This window comes from Lethenteron reissneri, chromosome 48, assembly GCF_015708825.2.
Source record: "Lethenteron reissneri isolate LAM-NWPU_2019-01 chromosome 48, ASM1570882v1, whole genome shotgun sequence".
Taxonomy (NCBI): Eukaryota; Metazoa; Chordata; class Hyperoartia; order Petromyzontiformes; family Petromyzontidae; genus Lethenteron; species Lethenteron reissneri.
The window spans coordinates 10,939,832-10,959,008 of record NC_083826.1 but is presented as its reverse complement, the minus strand read 5'-3'; the positions used below and the strand labels follow the sequence as shown (position 1 = coordinate 10,959,008).

The 19,177-nt window shown below is 49.0% G+C and overlaps 1 protein-coding gene across 2 annotated transcripts in view; it reads right to left on the bottom strand.

Annotated features, from left to right (window-relative positions):
• Positions 1 to 2,237: 2,237 nt before the first annotated feature.
• MPHOSPH8 (M-phase phosphoprotein 8) overlaps positions 2,238 to 19,177 on the bottom strand; it is a 37,949-nt gene continuing 21,009 nt past the window's right edge. The window contains exons 9-11 of one of the 2 annotated variants that reach the window (XM_061571831.1): positions 11,290 to 11,420; positions 6,204 to 6,287; positions 2,238 to 3,292 (exon numbers count right to left, since the gene is read on the bottom strand). In XM_061571831.1, the coding sequence (XP_061427815.1) occupies positions 3,245 to 3,292; positions 6,204 to 6,287; positions 11,290 to 11,420 (263 nt within the window). In that variant the 3' untranslated portion in view covers positions 2,238 to 3,244. Of the gene's footprint in view, positions 3,293 to 6,203; positions 6,288 to 11,289; positions 11,421 to 19,177 lie in introns of those variants that run through there. The other variant, XM_061571832.1, reaches the window with a different exon arrangement.

Genomic DNA, 19,177 nt, shown 5'->3' with positions numbered 1-19,177 from the left:
TAAGGACCGACCAGGCAAGCCAGCGGCGTGGCCCCCAGAGCCCAGAACCGACGCTCTTCTAAGAGCGGGGTCTGGGTATTCAGGGTGCCGTAACATAGGTGTAAGCTAGCTGTGAGCTAGGCTGTTGTGTTCCGTAGCTAGACGGGTGAAGGGGCCGATACCCCTTCAGTTACTGTAAGCTTCCGAGTTACGTGCTGGTGTTAATAAATAAGCGTGTGCCTCCAACTACGTGTCAAGTCTCCCTGGAACCATACTGCACATATACAATGGGAGGCTGATCGATGCCCGGGTGAGGTCAAGGGATGGCTCCCTATTGCTCAACCATGTTATGTATGGCAATGATCTGGTAATTGCTGCTCACTCAGACGAGGAGTTGGAGACGCTGCTACTGAACCTGGAGCTTGCCACTAAGAAGTGGGACCTTGCCATCAGCCCCACCAACACAGTCCTGCGGAGAGAGCTGGTAGGAACGTTGGGTTGCTCGGCCAATGGCCAGGGTCAACGGCGGCGTGGTGTATTCCGCAAATATGCCCGACTGTGAGGGCGGGCACAAGCCGGCGTGAGTAGGCTAAACGTTGAGTTTTACAAGGGCACCACGGGGTGACCAGCCCCTCCCCACCCTCCCCTCTCCACCAAGCCCCACCCCTCCTATTTTTGGATGCACGACGGACAGACAGAATAATCCCCTGTGGGCTGGTGTAACCAGGAGGTTTCTATCAGTACTAAGCACCTGCCTGGGTATTTTGTACCATCGGACACTCCACAACCCCCAATTGCTGATGGGGTGGAGAGTGTACCGTTGCCCATACCTGGACAGTGTGCTCATGACCGGCTCCGGTTTAACAGCAGAGGTCTCACTCCGAATCAGTCGTGCAGCATTATCTTTTCATCGGTTTCGTAATGATGTGTGGAAGCTTCAGGTCTTCTCGGTCACAGTCATTCCCTCCCTTCTCTAAGCCTGTGAACCGTGGATCCCCCTAATGGAACATCTTCGCTGGTTAGAAACATTTAGGCTGGCCTGCCTTCGATCCATCCTGCGTCCAACCAGGCTGGATTGTGAGTTCACAAATCCTTTAAAGATGTGGAAAAGTCGCATCAGTGAGCTCTGGCATGCAAGGCTGCGTTGGCTGGCCCATGTAGCCCGCATGTCCAGCCACCGTATGCCTAAACAACTTTTGTTCGGCCGGATTGTCGGGTCTAAACGGGCGCGGCACAGGCTAGAGAAGAGATGGAGTGATGTGGTACAGGAGGATGTGGAGCTGAGTGTACTTGCCAAGGACTGCTACCAGTGCTGTAAAGATCGGCCTCTGTGGAGAAGGCTAATGAAGGACGCTACTGGCCAGTTGGAGGCAGTCGTCCTCCAACAACGGAGGGCGGAGGAGCGACGCTCACAATGGGCGGAGCGCCGGGTGGCTAAAGCACAACAAGTTGGCACAGTGGGGGCACAGGTGGTGCATCAGCCAGTCGTCTCAGTCAATCGACCTGTCGCATCTGGGTCTGCCCCGTCACCTCCTGCCAGCGGGCGTTCGACACTTCGTGGCCTCAAGGTGCACATAGCCTGCCACAAGCGTCGTGGTGATGTCACCGCCACTTAGTGCCGAATGCCAGTTGTATTGATATTTTTTACACTTAATTTTTTTCTATCTACGTGACTTAACTGAATGACACAATTAATGTACATGTGTGTTCAGACAACTGTTTCTATTCCTTGCTTCTTTTGCTCAACTCATATACAAACCTGGTATTTTAATAATCACCTTGCAAATATTCACATTTTCCTTTGTGTGCTCACAACTCAAAATTTATTTATACCTTGTTCTGCGTTGATATATTTGTTATTGTGTCAAAATTACGTTGATAGAAAGCTATTTTTAAAATAATCACCTGGAAAATATTACAATGTTTGTGCTGACAAATAATATTTCTGTTCCTTGCTTCTTCCGCTAAACTCATGTACATTGAAAGTGTGTGTAAGTCGATGTGTGTCTGTCTTTTTCGCCCAGGCAACGCTGGGTACTTAACGCTAGTAGGTTAATAAAAGTGTAAGCAGGTGACTTGTTACGTGTCCGTCCGAATGATTTTTAAAGACACTACATATGTATATATATATGTAGTGTCTGCAGGGGAAAGACAACAATTGTGTAATTTGCAAATTTCTCAGCATTAGAATATCTGGTCAATGCCAGTTACATTATATATTCTTGAGTTATGGGAGGAAACCAGAAAAACCAGAGGAAAATCGTTCACAATGCTGTTTACTCTCCAACACACCGGTGTGCTGAACTAGTAAGTAATTGGCACCGTTTTGTTTACGTGACAAACCTTACTAATTGGCTGTTTCGGGTGGTGGCGGGTTTAACGACGCATTTATATTTACGCGATCTAACCCAAACCCCCGGATCGTGTTACTGAGGCACGAGTGTCGCCACTGAGCCACCCTGCCGCCAAAGTGCGATCAAACAACTGCGAACTGACACGGAGTGGAGGTGGCCTTCATCTAGGAATGGATGAACAAAGGTGTAAAAATTACTTTGTATAAAAATTATTTTTGGGAAAACAATCTATTATTTATTGAAATATTACTGTTACATTAAGCAAGCACGATGGCGATTTACATCTGTTGCATATGAAAGAAAAGCCATAAGATACATTGCTCCAATTGTTATAAAAAGTGGGCAATAACATCGTTAACAATTTTGTTTACGTGACAAAACGCCAATCATGGTGGCATGGGTTTAACAAATAAAATGGGGTTAGCAGTTAAATGCATGCCAAGCACACTGGGAAATTCAAATTCACAACAGTAACATTTAGCTGTAAATCTAATAAAATATGACTACGGTGAAGGAATTATAGCAAAATCACCATGGGTGTTTGCAGTTACAGAATCAAGCAATTGTACATCACTACTTTGCTCACTTCTGTAATCGTGAAATAGTTAAAATGCACACGTTTATGCAATTCACGTAACACAGTAAACATGCGGCAGTTTTATAAACAAGGTCGCCCAGATGCTGGATTATGACTGGATCATGATAGCTAAAATGTGAAACACCCATGGACTGTGCGAGCAGGACCTCCCTTGCACGGCTCTCACGGTTGTAAATGAATGTGAAGTGTGGTGATGGTGCAGTAGCAGCAACAGTGGAGCGAGTGCTCGGCGCTGCACCACCCAGGCCACCCCCGGGTCTTCACGCGGAGAATGCTACCGAGGGATGGCAGAGCGCTCCTTCTCTGTGGCTGCTTAGCCGTTGAGAGACACGGCGTGAGCACACACCATCACGTTCACCTGCTGCACAACCATCCCACACCATCACACACCATCACGTTAACCAGCTGCACACACCATCACGTTAAACTGCTGCACTCGCCACCATACACAACCACAAAGCATCACGTTCACCTGCTGCACCAGTACCACACACAATCATTGACCTGCAGCATAGACAATCACGTTCATCTGCTGCACTGATCAACCAAATACCACCACACACCATCATGTTCACCTTCTGCACACATCACACACCACCACACACCATGTTCATCTGCTGCACCCCTTCTACGTGACTTTACCGAAAGAACCAAGAATATAACGGTGGCTGTGTTAGTGAGAAATGTAACCTGTTAATGTAAAGACATTTAATCTGTTAATGTAAAACCAGAGAGTCGAAAATAACTACGAACATATTCTTAGGTTTTTTCGGTAAAGTCACGTACGTAAAACATTAAAATTAATAAAAGTAAAATAAAATCACGACGTTTCGGAGGCAACACAAGCTTCCGTCTTCAGGTGGAACCGTCACAGCCACGACAGCTGTATCAAGTAAATGAGAGATTGCAGGAGCTACCACTGCGTTTATATAATGGTTGGAGAGGGGGAGGGGAAGGGCCAAGTACAGCACACTTTTTATTAATATGGTAAGGTGAGGCTTAAGAGGGTGAGCCTTTGTTATGGAGAGGTACAGTTTGTGACTCAACCTGTGACAAGGAGACAACAACTAAACATGGTAAACCTGTAATAGTTGTCTGTCAAATAAGATTGGCCAACTAAGTGTAGTTAAATCTTTTTTGCATGGTTAATCACATCTTTCCAATGATTACTCAGTTTGTAACCATCATCACGGTTGAAATTATGTCTGTGTTTGTATATTTGTATGGCTTCGTGTACAAACCTTTGATGGTAGCCAGGAGGTTTGCAGAGAACCTTGGTCTCGGAAAAGACAATTTCATGAGAGCCCACCGAGTTGTAGCAATGATCGGCAACGGCCGAAAAATCAGTTCTGCCGTGTTTCAGATCTGACTTGTGCTCGCGGACACGATCAGAAACATGACGTTTCGTTTCTCCAATGTAGCAATCACCACAAATGCAACTCAATTTGTAGACTCCAGGATACTGTAAGTCAGGAACGACATCCTTCACAGATGGAATCAGATCACGGATTTTATGCACTGTACTGAATCTGACTTGGATCTTATGTTTGTTTAGAATTTTGGAGATCTTTTTGGTCACGCCTGCTATGTATGGTAACGTGATAGTTTTGGTCGGAGTTTCATGTGGCTGTTTCTGTGTGGTGGGAGAAACAGCTTGGCGGATAGTGCGGTCAGAGTATCCGTTCATCCCGAGGGCCCGATGTACATGTCTTAATTCACCGGTCAGGTGGTGTTGGTCAGAAATGCCATGGGCTCTGTGGTATAGCGTTTTGATGAGAGGACTTAGTGTTTTACCTACGTGACTTTACCGAAAAAACCTAAAAATATGAATCCTTGCAGTCACGAAAGCTTCAAATCTAGAAACAACTACGAACATTGGAAGGTAGGATGGAAACATCACAGCCAGTTATGACTTAAACTGGTTAATAACGTCCTTCCAATGATTGCTCAGTTTGTACCCATCTTCTCGGTTGAAATTGTATCTGTGTCTATAGAAATGGAGGGCTTCATGAACAAATCTTTGTTGATAGCCAGTGGGCTTGCAATGTACCTTCCTCTTAGAGAAATCAATTTCGTGTGAGCCCACCGCATTAAAACAATGATCAGCCACGGCCGAGGTATTAGTCCTACCATGTTTCAGATCTACCTTATGTTCACGAACACGGTCCGAGACATGTCGCTTAGTTTCCCCAATGTAACTACTGCCGCAGACACAGCTTAGTTTATAGACGTCGGAGTATTGCATGTCAGGGATCACATCCTTCACAGATGGGATCAGATCACAAATTTTATGTACGGTGTTAAATCGAACCTGGATTTTGTGTTTGCTCATGATTTTGGAAATCTTTTTAGTGACCCCTGTTATGTATGGCAAGGTGATGGTTTTGATGTGGTCCTCAGAGGGTACTCTCCCAACGGTTGGGGTGATAGCTTTACGGATTGTGTGGTCCGAATACCCATTCATCTAGAGAGCTTGGTGTACGTGTTCCAGTTCACTGGCTAGGTGATGACGGTTGGATATACATCGAACTCTATGGTGTAGAGTTATAATGAGGGAATTCTTCTGGGATGGATGGTGGTGGGAGTCAGGTTTTAGGTAGGCATCCGTGTGGGTGGCTTTCCTGTAGACAGTGTCCCATAGAGCCATCTGCTCTCTTTTCCATTAAAACATCCAAGAATGGTAACTTGCCATCCTTTTCCACCTCCATGGTGAATTTGATGGCTGGGTGTATGGAATTGATGTGGTTGAGGAATTGGTTCAGAGCTGGTCGGCCATGTGGCCAGATGATGAACGTGTCATCTACATACCTCTTCCACAAAGATGGACGTAGAGTGGATGCCTGGATGGCATCTGTCTCAAATTTTTCTAATGGCAAATTATCTAAACTTCATCAGTCAAATAAAATTGATTGTAAAAAATGAATTGGAAATTTTGATAACACAAAGTGGACTAATGTCTTGTGATCTTCCCCTACATGGAATTCTCTCCCATCATCTCTTTTCCAAAGCTCTTGACCTTGCTGAATTCAAGAAGCATTTTCACCCTCATTTCAACTTTTATAGTGCTATTTATTGTTGACCGCTTGACATCTTGGGGCTTTAGGCAAGAGCTTAGAAACAAAAAAATACATACCACCATCATAGTTTAAAACTAAACTTTCTAAGCTAAAGTTGAGATCCATGATGTCCCATTGAGTTTGGTTACTCATACACGACTCTCTTCTAAATGAGCGTTACTAGGGGCAGTGTTGCTTCATTGTGTGGATTGTTACCTTCAACGCAGGAGATGTGGAGAAACGGACGAGGAGCGAGTTCGTGCCTGACACCGGGTTGAATGAAAATACGAAGTTGTTTTTCTGCAGGCACAGAGGAAATCGCCAAGAATCAAACACAACCGCTTCATGTCCACGTGACCTTGACCCATTGTCAGTTGATATAATCGTAAGGCATTTTAAACAAAATGACCACAATGTACAGGGGATTTCCCCTTATTCACAGTGAACATAGCAGATCCCATAAACTTACCCCATTTATCCAAGGGGGAAAAAAACAATGATAATCGGAAATAATAGGGTGCCTTTACCTATGAACTCCTCTCATCTGTAAAGGATATCGCAGATAATTAGATGAAATTCCCAAAGTACATGCCAGGAAAAAGTGGCAAGATCCACGGATTACCAATGGATAAGAGGACAATTTTGCTGTGAAGATCTTCCTTTCCACAAAAAATAGGAATTGCACTTCACTGAACTGATAATGTTGTAAGAACGTGGCAGGTGTGCTTATGTGCCTCCGTGTCAGTCGGTGTGCTGCCCATGTGCAGTACACATGATGGACACAGACACGGAGATAGAGAGAGCAAGCTACGGTTATACAGTCCACACCGGCACATACGGAGATGATGAGAAATAGAGGCGACGGAGATACCCATGCACAAACACGTGCAGATACACACTCAACACACATTTTACATACAGCGATGGAGGTGGCAGTAGTGATGGTGGTGGCTGCGGTGATGTTGGTGGTGGCGGTAGCGATGGTGGCGGTGCTGATGGGGTCTCGATGTTGGAGTATATTTGGAAAAATGAATTTCATAATGAAAAGCAACAATGTGGTGAAATACATGTATAGTGTCTTGTAAAATCACTCAGATTGACACGTTGTAACAGGTCACCTGCTTACACTTTATTAGCCTATTCTTGCACCAGTTGTAGGGACTCCTATCAATGTCGCTACGGTTACTTGTGTTAATTAATTCCCACTCTTATCTATGCTACACCTTGCTAACCTGCACACAGCAGCCCTCCTTCTCGGCAGCTCAGCACTCAAGGCTTTGCACACAGTAGCTCTTGCTCTCAGGAGCTCCGCACTCAAGGCTTCGCACACAGCAGCGCTCCCGCAGCCTACGTTCCCTCAGACCCACTCACTCGTCCGACCCAGGCGGGGGGGATCAACCATCACCCGCCGGGCGACTCGTGAGGGTTGAGGTCCGTTCCCGGCAGCGGCGAGACGTCTTCTCTCTCTTGCTCTCCACAACACGAACCCCCGCGCCTCCTTATATCCCCCTCCCAATTGTCCAGCTCCTCCCTTGTGTCTCTTTAGGGCCAGACAAGCTGGCGCCTGTCAGGCCATCAATCACCCCTTATCGCACGTCTCTGGCAACACTCCGTGTCAGCGTGCAACCCCAGGCAGACCCTGTCTGCACCCGATTCTCCCCTTGAGGTGGAGGTTTACCCGTGCACGTTGCACACGCGCACCTGCCTGCCCTCGGCCAACAGTGCGCACCGTGTATTTTACCACACTACACATGCTTAAACCAGTACATATTACCTGATGGTAATGAAGTGGGGATACCTTTATCCAGCAGCGAATAGAATGTGGCTCACGGTGAATTTGCATAATGAGTAACGGGTTCACACGATGCCTGCAGCCACCACCCACGCCGCTAATATTCAGAGAGGTTAAAACTATTTTATTTAAACAATTTTTTTTACCAGGCAAAGCCCATTGAGCTATATTCTTAGGTTTTTTCGGTAAAGTCACGTAGGTAAAACATCAAAATTAATGAAAATAAAATAAAATAAAAATCACGACGTTTCTGAGGCAACACAAGTCTCCGTCATCAGGTGGGACCGTCACAGCCGGATTAGCTGCATCAAGTGAGGCAATGATTCAAGATGTAATCCCTTAAAAGCAAGTTGAGGGGGGAGGAGAGGGGGGGAGCTCATCAGAATGTGGTAGCCAATGAATGGAACGTATCGGGAGGGAGGGGGGCGGGGCTTAAAGACGGCACGGAGTGCCACATACAACGCATCGGGAGGGGGAGGGGGGCGGGGCCAAAAGGATGGACGACGGCTTGGACGCGGTTGCTGCTGCACATGCCAACGCATTGGACAGAGAGGGGGAGGGGGGGCCTGATACACATGATAGAAAAGAACGAAAATGCCCATGTTTATACCACTGCTGGCTGAACAATGAAGAGAGTACTGTTAAACACTGGGGATGTTAACACTCGGTAAAGTGAAGTAAAATAGTGCCTGTCAGATAAGATGGTCCAAAAAAGTGTAATTAAGTCTTTTTTGCGTGGTTGATAACATATTTCCAATGATTACTAAGTTTGTACCCATCATCACGGTTGAAATTATGTCTGTGTTTGTATATTTGTATGGCTTCGTGTACAAACCTTTGATGGTAGCCGGGAGGTTTGCAAAGAACCTTGGTCTCGGAAAAGACAATTTCATGAGAGCCCACCGAGTTGTAGCAATGATCGGCAACGGCCGAAGAATCAGTTCTGCCGTGTTTCAGATCTGACTTGTGCTCGCGGACACGATTAGAAACATGACGTTTCGTTTCTCCAATGTAGCAATCACCACAAATGCAACTCAATTTGTAGACTCCAGGATACTGTAAGTCAGGAACGACATCCTTCACAGATGGAATCAGATCACGGATTTTATGCACTGTACTGAATCGGACTTGGATCTTATGTTTGTTTAGAATTTTGGAGATATTTTTGGTCACGCCTGCTATGTATGGTAACGTGATAGTTTTGGTCGGAGTTTCATGTGGCTGTTTCTGTGTGGTGGGAGAGACAGCTTGGCGGATAGTACGGTCAGAGTATCCGTTCATCCTGAGGGCCCGATGTACATGTCTTAATTCACCGGTCAGGCGGTGTTGGTTAGAAATGCCATGGGCTCTGTGGTATAGCGTTTTGATGAGAGAATTCTTTTGATCCAAGGATCCGTCAGGCCTCCTCTCAAACAGAGAGGAGGCCTGACGGATCCTTGGGACATTCTGTCTACAGGAAAGCCACCCACACAGATTCCTACTTGAAACCGGATTCCCACGACCACCCATCTCAAAAGAATTATCTCATCAAAACGCTATACCACAGAGCCCATGGCATTTCTGACCAACACCACCTGACCGGTGAATTAAGACATGTACATCGGGGCCTCAGGATGAATGGATACTCTGACCGTACTATCCGCTAAGCTGTCTCTCCCACCACACAGAAACAGCCACATGAAACTCCGACCAAAACTATCACGTTACCATACATAGCAGGCGTGACCAAAAAGATCTCCAAAATTCTACACAAACATAAGATCCAAGTCCGATTCAGTACAGTGCATAAAATCCGTGATCTGATTCCATCTGTGAAGGATGTCGTTCCTGACTAACAGTATCCTGGAGTCTACAAATTGAGTTGCATTTGTGGTGATTGCTACATTGGAGAAACGAAACATCATGTTTCTGATCGTGTCCGCGAGCACAAGTCAGATCTGAAACACGGCAGAACTGATTCTTCGGCCGTTGCCGATCATTGCTACAACTCGGTGGGCTCTCATGAAATTGTCTTTTCCGAGACCAAGGTTCTCTGCAAACCTCCCGGCTACCATTAAAGGTTTGTACACGAAGCCATACAAATATACAAACACAGACATAATTTCAACCGTGATGATGGGTACAAACTTAGTAATCATTGGAAATATGTTATCAATCACGCAAAAAAGACTTAATTACACTTTTTTGGACCATCTTTTCTGACAGGCACTATTTTACTTCACTTTACCGAGTGTTAACATCCCCCAGTGTTTAACAGTACTCTCTTCATTGTTCAGCCAGCAGTGGTATAAACATGAGCATTTTCGTTCTTTTCTATCATGTGTATCAGGCCCCCCCTTCCCCTCTCTGTCCAATGCGTTGGCATGTGCAGCAGCAACCGCGTCCAAGCCGTCGTCCATCCTTTTGGCCCCGCCCCCCTCCCCCTCCCGATGCGTTGTACGTGGCACTCCGTGCCGTCTTTGAGCCCCGCCCCCCTCCCTCCCGATACGTTCCATTCATTGGCTACCACATTCTGATGAGCTCCCCCCCCCTCTCCTCGCTTTTAAGGGATTACATCTTGAATCATTGCCTCACTTGATGCAGCTAATCCGGCTGTGACGGTCCCACCTGATGTCGGAGACTTGTGTTGCCTCCGAAATGTCGTGATTTTTATTTTATTTTCATTAATTTTGATGTTTTACCTACGTGACTTTACCGAAAAAACCGAAGAATATGAATCCTTGCAGTCACGAAAGCTTCAAATCTAGAACCCATTGAGCTATTAACACTTGTTCAGTCGACCTGAGTACACATGACAGGGTATCAAAGTGGCTTACATCATCATCATCATATATCAGAATTCATAGTAGCCACATAACCTAAATGCATGTTTTTAAATTGTGCAGTGCAAAACCAGAGAACTCGGAGAAAAATCCATGCAACCACGCGGAGAACCATGCAAACTCCAAATCCTCTCTGGTTCTTTAGGTAAAGTCACGTAGATAGAAAAAAAAATAAAAGAACACGACGTTTCGGTCGCAACACAAGCCTCCGTCATCAGGTGAGAAAGAATGATCTGCTGTTGTGGCTTTATACAGGCACGGGTGGGGGGGAGCTTTGGAGAGTCGTGGCTGCAGGAGTTCACGGGGGGAGAGGGGGGAGGGTTTGTGGCGTGCAGGGACGGGTGGGGGCTGGAGAAATTAGCATTTCCTCATGGACATGCTGTCTCCAACTCTACAAAGCCCTGTATAAAGCCACAACAGCAGATCATTCTTTCTCACCTGATGACGGACGCTAGTGTTGTGACCGAAACGTCGTGTTCTTTTACAATTTTTTCTATCTACGTGACTTTACCGAAAGAACCAGAGAGTATGGATTCCTGCAGTCACGAAACCTTCAAATCAAGAAACTCCAAATACACAGGCATCACGGTCAGGATAGAAGGTACGCCCTTCTGCCTACCAGGCGAGGGAGATAACATCTCACCACCGTGCTGCACCTTGCACTCCCCTTGATTGGTGTTGTGCTCACCAGGAAGAGAGGCAGCTGGTAGTGCTGGTTCAGGACCACTGCCTGCACGGCACAAGCCCCGGTGAGGCGGCATGCAATGCGCTCACAGCCCTGTGTAGAGGAGTGCACCAGGAAAAGCAGCGTGCTCGAGCCTGCGTAACACGCACACACGCATGCACACACACGGAGTTGTCAACCAGAATGGCGAGACACTCATTCACAAAGAGTCTCGAGGGTAAAACTCTGAAACTACGGTTCAACACAAGCAGACTCTGGTACGGTTTCAACGTTAAGGTGTCATCAGCAGTCATGTTCGGTTCAACCAATGCTGGTGAAATGAGAGCTACTTATCAGCAAGGGCTCTCTGCTAGATATGGGTCCTAGTTCGACACTATACAATATACCACACACAATAAATGGCTCTACTGACCAGACAGAATATTAAAACAGGTTCAGTTTTGCTTGTGTTAAACCAATGCTGCCAAATGTATGTTCTTCCAGAAGGCCGTGTGGTTAACGGGATGTGTAAAAAATGATTTATGTTCATGTGAAGGAACAGATAGGTGAAGTCAAATAGTCTGCTTGTTTATTGTTACTTATATTTCTTCATAACCTGAATCACTGTTTTACTGCACAGTTTGACACAGTCTTCAATCAATGCATGCACATCTTTAACATAATTAGCCACCATTTACATGATGCTGGGGCTCCCATTGCAACTACTGTAAAACTCAGTGCTGAAGTCCATGTGACACTGAGCAATGAGAAGCTGTCACCTCTGCTGGCACCTGACTACATGTCTGACATATTTTTAAGGTATGAACCAAATAGATCCCTCAGGTCCTCTGGCACTGATCTCTTGGTTGTGCCAAAGGCCAGGACCCAGACTTATGAGTAGGCAGCCTTTAGCTTGTATGGTCCTTGCCTTTGGAACAGCCTGCCTGAAGATCTGAGGGCATCAGAATCAGTGAATGTTTTTAAACAAAAATCTTATAACATACCTTTTTAGTTGAACACGTAGGCTTTCGCGACCAATATCATCCATAAGAGGTTTTTGGGTTAGATCACGTAAATATATGTCGTTAAAACCCGCCACCACCCGACACAGCCAACTAGTAAGGGCTGTCACGTAAACAGAACATGCCAATTCGTCACTAGTACAGCACACCGGTGTGTTGGAGAGCCAAGTCACAACATTCACAAACTGAGTACGACGTTAGCCAGTAATTACAACTAGCTTCATCAGGCGACAGCCAGATTTGAGAAGTCTTACTGTTTCATTCCTTATATAGAGGCGTAGATGTGTTGACCACCCTTCTGCGCTCTTGCACAATGTTGGGGGATTACTGAGGCAACGTACATTATGCATGTGCATGATGCGAGCCCTTTTGAACTTGCCCTTCCTGTCTAGTGTTTATTAAAATAGCTCTACCAATGACACATTTATATATTTACGTGATCTAACCCAAAAAACTCTATAATGGATCTTTTTAGATTGCCTTTTAATTTGTATGCTTTTATTACACTTTTAGTTGATTATAACGTGATGTAATGTTTTAATATAATTCTTCTTGTTTACATTGTGGCAGTCCCTTCATTGTCCTGCAAAGCACTTTGTATTTCATTCTTTGCACGAATTGTGCTATTTAGGTAAAGTTTGGTTTGAGTTGATGATTTTAGACACCATGTCAAAACCAGTAGTTTGCTGGCATTAAACCAATGCTGCTGTAAAAATGCACTCCTGTAAAGCTATGTCCTCAATGGTATGTGGACACACATTTTTTGTGTTTCAGGACCAACATGGGATGGAGGCGTATTATTTGCTTTTTTCATCACTTGTATATTTTTATTTGCTTCCATATGCCATTTGCTTAAATGCGTGGCAACTCAAAGCACCTTGCATCACATCTCATCTCAAACATACCAAGGGGACCCCCAATAGCAGCCATCCCTGTGTAGGGGTTGTTACGGGGAGAAAGGCGGACAGAAACACAAGGGTGTCTGTACCCACACACGGGTGTCTACACCCACGTCCGCATCGGTTAACCCTGGGGGGCCATGGGTGGCGCTGTGATCCCCCAAAGCCCCACCCCTGGGAGAGGATTCCTATAAAAGGCGGGGAGCCAGAGGGCTCGAGGCCAGTGCTTGAAGCTTTACCAGTGAAGACGGAAGACCGGCAGAATAGGCCCTGGAACTCCCCTGGCTCGCTGTCTTTGTCAGGGCCGAGCAGGGCAAGCCAGTGGCGCGGCCCCAAGAGCTCCAGGACCGCTGTTCTTGTAAGAGCACGGTCTGGTTGACTGGGTGCCGGGATCCATGCTTGACCAGGGCCGGATCAGATAGCCTCCCCTAGCACTCGTAGTGGAGGACTGGGAATAGGAGAGTCAGGGAATAGTGCTAGGGGTGTTTCCCATTGAGTACGGGTGAAGGGGCCGTTACCCCTTCAAGTGTTATTACCGCCTTTGGTTAAATAAACGAGTGTGCCTCAACTACGTCGTCTGTCTCGCTGAGAACTCATTACATCTGGCGTCAGAAGTGGTAAAAAGAATGGATACGAGATGGACAACTCTTACCCAAGACCCTGAAGAGGAAGACAGTTTTGTAGAGGCGGTGCAAGAGATCGCCGCCGATGTACCTGTACAACCGCTGCCGGGTCCACCACCAGCAGGGCAGCCGGAGGAAGTCGGGACGTCTGCTGACGAGCTGCGGGTGGCTCACTCCCGTTTGGAGGAGCTTCTATATGCAGCGGCCGCCACGCTGAAGCAGATAACCTGCCTGGGGCTGGGAGGAGCGGCGCGGCGCGAAGACGGACAGCGCCCGGCCGTAGCTCCTGTCGTTACGACGGGCCTACGGCTCGAATTTGGCGCTACGGGTACAGTAGGAGCCGAGGGAGGGGCCCCAGCACGTCACGCGGGCGACGGGGGCCAACCAGCAAGCGCCACGTCATCCACGGGGGCTGGTCGCAGTGGCTACCTATCAGCGGTCGCCATGTCATCAACAGCGGGCAACTGCACCGAGCGCCAAGCCGTAGCCAGCGCGTCACAGACGGCGCGACCACCATTGGGGTTCGCCATTTCTCTCCATACTGTCAACGGAGACGGGACCGGTGGTCGGTGATCGTCGGGGATGGAGCCGACATTTCAGCAACGCCTGCCAGTCCTGCAAGAATTCATGTCAAGCGGCGGCGACTGGGGAGCGTTTGAGCGCCGTTTCCTCGCCCACCAAGAGATGGCTGGGTGGACGGACGACGAGACGCTGCGTGCTCTCCCGGTGACGCTGGACAGCGACGCCCTCGCCACCCTTACTGCTTCACCGAAGTCGGCGCGCTCCATACTTAGGTCGGCGCTTCAACTGCTGGCCACGGTTTACGGCCCGCCTTCCGACTGTCGCCAGCTTTTCTACGAGCGGCAGAGGGGCGACAAGGAGTCACCACTCGCGTATCGCAGGCTCTGTTGGCGTTGGCGAAGGAGGCCTTCCCGCGCATGGACGAGGAAGGGGTGGATGCGATGGTGGCCGAGAAGATTCTGCTGTTGGCCGACGACTTGAACATCATCATCCTGGCACAGGACGACGCGGACATGTCTTCGTTGAGGGCTGCGAGGCACATCCACGCCAACCTGCTGTCACAACGGAGGAAGGCCAACAAGGCAGCTGCAGGACACACCGTGGCGGCAACCACCTCCATATCCGAGGAGGTCTTCGCTGAGGGCCGTCCTGCGTAATGGCGGTCTGGCGGGCGACCGGCTCGGGATGCACCGAGCCACAGAGAGCAGCCCAAGTCTTCAGGAGCGCTCGTCGTGTGCTACAACTGTGGCCTCCGGGGCCACGTGGCTTCGGGATGCCGGGCTCCCCGACAGCGTGGGGCGAGAACTCGGGCCGAGGACGTCCCTCTTCCAAAGCCTCCACAACAACCTCCGGCAAGTCGTGACACCCCACATGTTCGGCCTGCATGCACACCCACTTCTCTCTCACATACCCAGACACGCGATTTTCGGGGTTCGGGTGCTGGTGCGTCGGGTCGCGGCTAGATGGGGAGGGCGCTCCAACCGGGCCAATGGTCCGAGTTGGCTCACCATCTTGTGGCTGCGTCGGCGGGGTCGTCCGTTGTCACGGGGCACATCGATGGGGTGGCGGTACGGATATTGATCGACACAGGAGCATCGGCAATGATTGTTTCCAATTTTATCTATAATATCCTGCCCGTTCAGAGTCGCCCGTTGCTCCCTGTCGACATCCCGTGTTACGCTGCAAACGGGGGCTCGTTGGGTATCATCGGCCAAACTCGAGCACAAATTTCTATCGGGGATATTAAATTATCTGGGCCGGTGTTGGTCTCCTCCTCTCTGGCAGTTCCGTGCCTGTTGGGGACAGACTTTTTGGCCAAACGCTCGTTGCTCAAACGGTGCGCGTACCCCCAGGGACACAGATGCTCGTGCCCCTGTGGTTGCGTTGACCCGTTTCTAAGGGGCTTTTGGACCAGGGCATTTTGCTGGGACTGTCTAGGGCCGGGGTGAATGGGGTGAATGGGCCAGATTTGGTGGCGGCCCAGACAATTGTGAAGGGGGATGAGGACCCGTTCATCGCGGTCCTCAATGTCGGGACACGGACGGCTGTGGTTTCCCAGGGAACCGTGTTCGCACACGCAACTCTGGTACCTGCGGAAATGCCGATCATTAGCCAGTTGGCCACTGCTTCTCAGCCGCAACAGCAGTCAGACCATGACGAGGGTTGGCTGGAGGCGCTTTGTGCTGAGACACCTGACCTATCTGACTCGCAACGTGCTAAATTGCGTACCCTTTTGCGAGAATTTTCGGACGTCTTTAGTAAGAACAAATATATCGGATGTACAAATTTGCTGCGCCACCATATTGACACCGGTGACAATGCTCCTATCCGCCAAAATATTTTTCGGTTAAGTCCTGCCGAAAAGGATCATGTCAAATCGGTTGTAGATGACATGCTGGCTGCTGACATTATTTCGTCCCTCGACCAGCCCTTGGGGTGCACCCATAGTGTTAGTCAAAAAGCACGATGGGTCCTTAAGGTTCTGTGTTGATTTTCGGCGCTTAAATAAATCTCGGTGGCCGATGCTTACCCGCTTCCTCGAATGACCGAATTTCTGGACGTCCTGGCTGGATCACGATTCTTCTCCACCTTGGATTTGCTGTCAGGGTTTTGGCAACTCCCTTTTGATGACGAATCGAAGCCGAAAACGGCTTTTCGAACGCAGCACGGCCTCTTCCAATTTAATCGTTTGCCTATGGTGCGCCACTCAGCTCCTGCAACGTTCCAGCGCCTAATGGAATTGGTTCTCACTGGCTTGCAATGGGACGTCTGTTTGATTTACCTACACGACGGGATCGTATTTAGTAGGACATTCGAGGAACATCTTGATAGGTTTCGGGCCGTCTTTCTCAAAATGCGCGCCGCTAATTTGAAGTTTAAACCACAAGTGCCATTTGCTCCGCGAATATGTGAGATATTTGGGTCACATCGTCGGACGGTCAGGTATCTCAACCGATCCCGCCAAAACGCATTGTGTCAGCTCCTGGCCGACTCCCACCTTGGTGTGGGAGGTTAGGAGTTTCATCGGTTTTGCGTTGTATTACCGGCGGTTTGTCGCAGATTTCGCTTCCATCGCTAAGCCGTTACATGCCCTAACGGCAAAGGGGGTGAATTTTCATTGGGGGCCGGAAGAGGAGGCCGCCTTTAACTCTCTTCGGAACGCCTTGATGGGGGCCCCGCCGTTGAGTGACCTCGATTTTTCTAAACCTTTCTTGCTCGACACGGACGCGAGCAATACAGGCATTGGGGGCGTGCTTTCCCAAGTTGTTGGAGGCGTGGAGCGTGTAGTGGCTTACGGCAGTAGAGTATTGTCTCCTGCCGAGCAAAGATACTGCGTCACCTGCCGTGAACTGTTGGCTATTGTGTTCTTTATTCAACAGTACCGGCCATACTAATAGGGTTTTTCCCCTCTTTTCGGCAACAAAACTGACACCTTTTGCAAGGAATCATGCATACATTAACCACAAAACTTGCAGTCAAATGCAAAAAAAAAAACCCTATTAGTATATTTTAGTACTGGCAAAGCAGGTCCCATGATGTAGCTGCTCACCCCGAGCTCTCATTACTCTGATAGTGTGTTGTCTTTGAACTGTGCGCCTTTTGGCGTCATCTGGTCGAACACCATATGAGACTAGGCTCTAAAGAAAGCTGTCTCTGGCGTGGACCAATCCGTTTCAAGGACAATGCATAAATAATCAGAGTATTGCTTTTGCGTTTGCATTTGACTGCAAGTATTGTGGTTAATGTAAGCATGATTCCTTGCAAAAGGTGTCCGTTTTGTTGCCAGAAAAAAAGGGGGAAAACCATATTAGTATATTTTGGTAATGGCAAAGGAGGTCCCATGAAGTACCGGCCATATCTGTACGGTCGGCATTTCACCGTCCGTACAGATCATGCGGCATTGCAGTATGCCTTGCGTGTTGAACAGCCATCGGGGCAATTGTCCTGATGGCTGGAGATCATTCAGGATTTCGATTTTGAAACAACATATCGCAAGGGGATTCAACACACTAATGCCGATGCTCTGTCGCGCCTGCCGGCTACTTCGGATTGCACTTGTCGCTTGGGCTCGGGGCGCTGCAAATCTACGAGCGACAGCCATGATCTAGTCCTTGCTGCCGCTGCTGAGGCGCCTTCGAGCGTTGGCCCTATTGAAATGGGAGGGAAGGATTCCCTACTGGGGTTGTCGGGTGCGGAGTGGGGGCGCCTCCAAATGGAGGATACTTCCCTCCTGGCGCCAAGGCATCGCGCAGGGGACCATGGAGGGGCCCCGTGGATATTGTGCGGGTTGTGCGGCCCCAATGTGTTCGCATTAAGTGGGGGAAGCGTTGGTGGTTCGTCTACCCTTCACGGTTGAAGCCGTTCTTTGTGCCACATGCTTCCTCTCCTCACAACTATGGCCGAACATGTGGGGGGTCCACTGACTCCTGGAGGGCGGGTTCACCGCCAGCCTCTGATCCGCTGCTAACTGTTCCGCCTTCAGGGGTCCAGAGACTGACGCCCTCTCTGCCGCCAGCCTTCCCCAAGGGGGTCAACGCAGGCTCGTCCAAGAAGCCGGGCGGCCGTGCACCTGAAATGTTAACACTCACCGCCGGCCCGACCGGGTCGGACCCTTGTGACGGGGCCCGCTGCACGGACACGCGCCAAGACGTGCCGGTTGTTGCGAGTTGCTTCCCGCGCGTGTTCCGCTGCCGTGGGGGTCACTCACCTTTTGGGAGGGGGTGGGAAGTCACACTTTGTATATATGTTTTTTTGCATGTTGGGGTTGGGGTATTTATAGGGGACCGTCGGTTGTTTTTGCTACCCTTGTTATTGTTACGAGGCACACACATGTTGACTGCGTTACATCTGTATTGTTGTTGGCTTTTTTTTTTTTGCAGCCTGGACGGCTGCAGGTTGTACAGGGGGGGGGGGGCGGTGATGTAGGGGTTGTTACGGGGAGAAAGGTAGACAGAAACACAAGGGTGTCTGCACCCACACACGGGTGTCTACACCCACGTCCGCATCGGTTAACCCTGGGGGGCCATGGGTGGCGCTGTGATCCCCCATAGCCCCACCCCTCAGAGAGGATTCCTATAAAAGGCGGGCAGCCAAAGGGCTCGAGGCCAGTGCTTGAAGCTTTACCAGTGAAGATGGAAGACCGGCAGAATAGGCCCTGGAACTCCCCTGGCTCGCTGTCCTTGTCAGGGCCGAGCAGGGCAAGCCAGTGGCGTGGCCCCAAGAGCTCCAGGACCGCTGCTCTTGTAAGAGCACGGTCTGGTTGGCTGGGTGCCGGGATCCGTGCTTGACCAGGGCTGGATCAGATACCCTCCCCTAGCACTCATAGTGGAGGACTGGGAATAGGAGA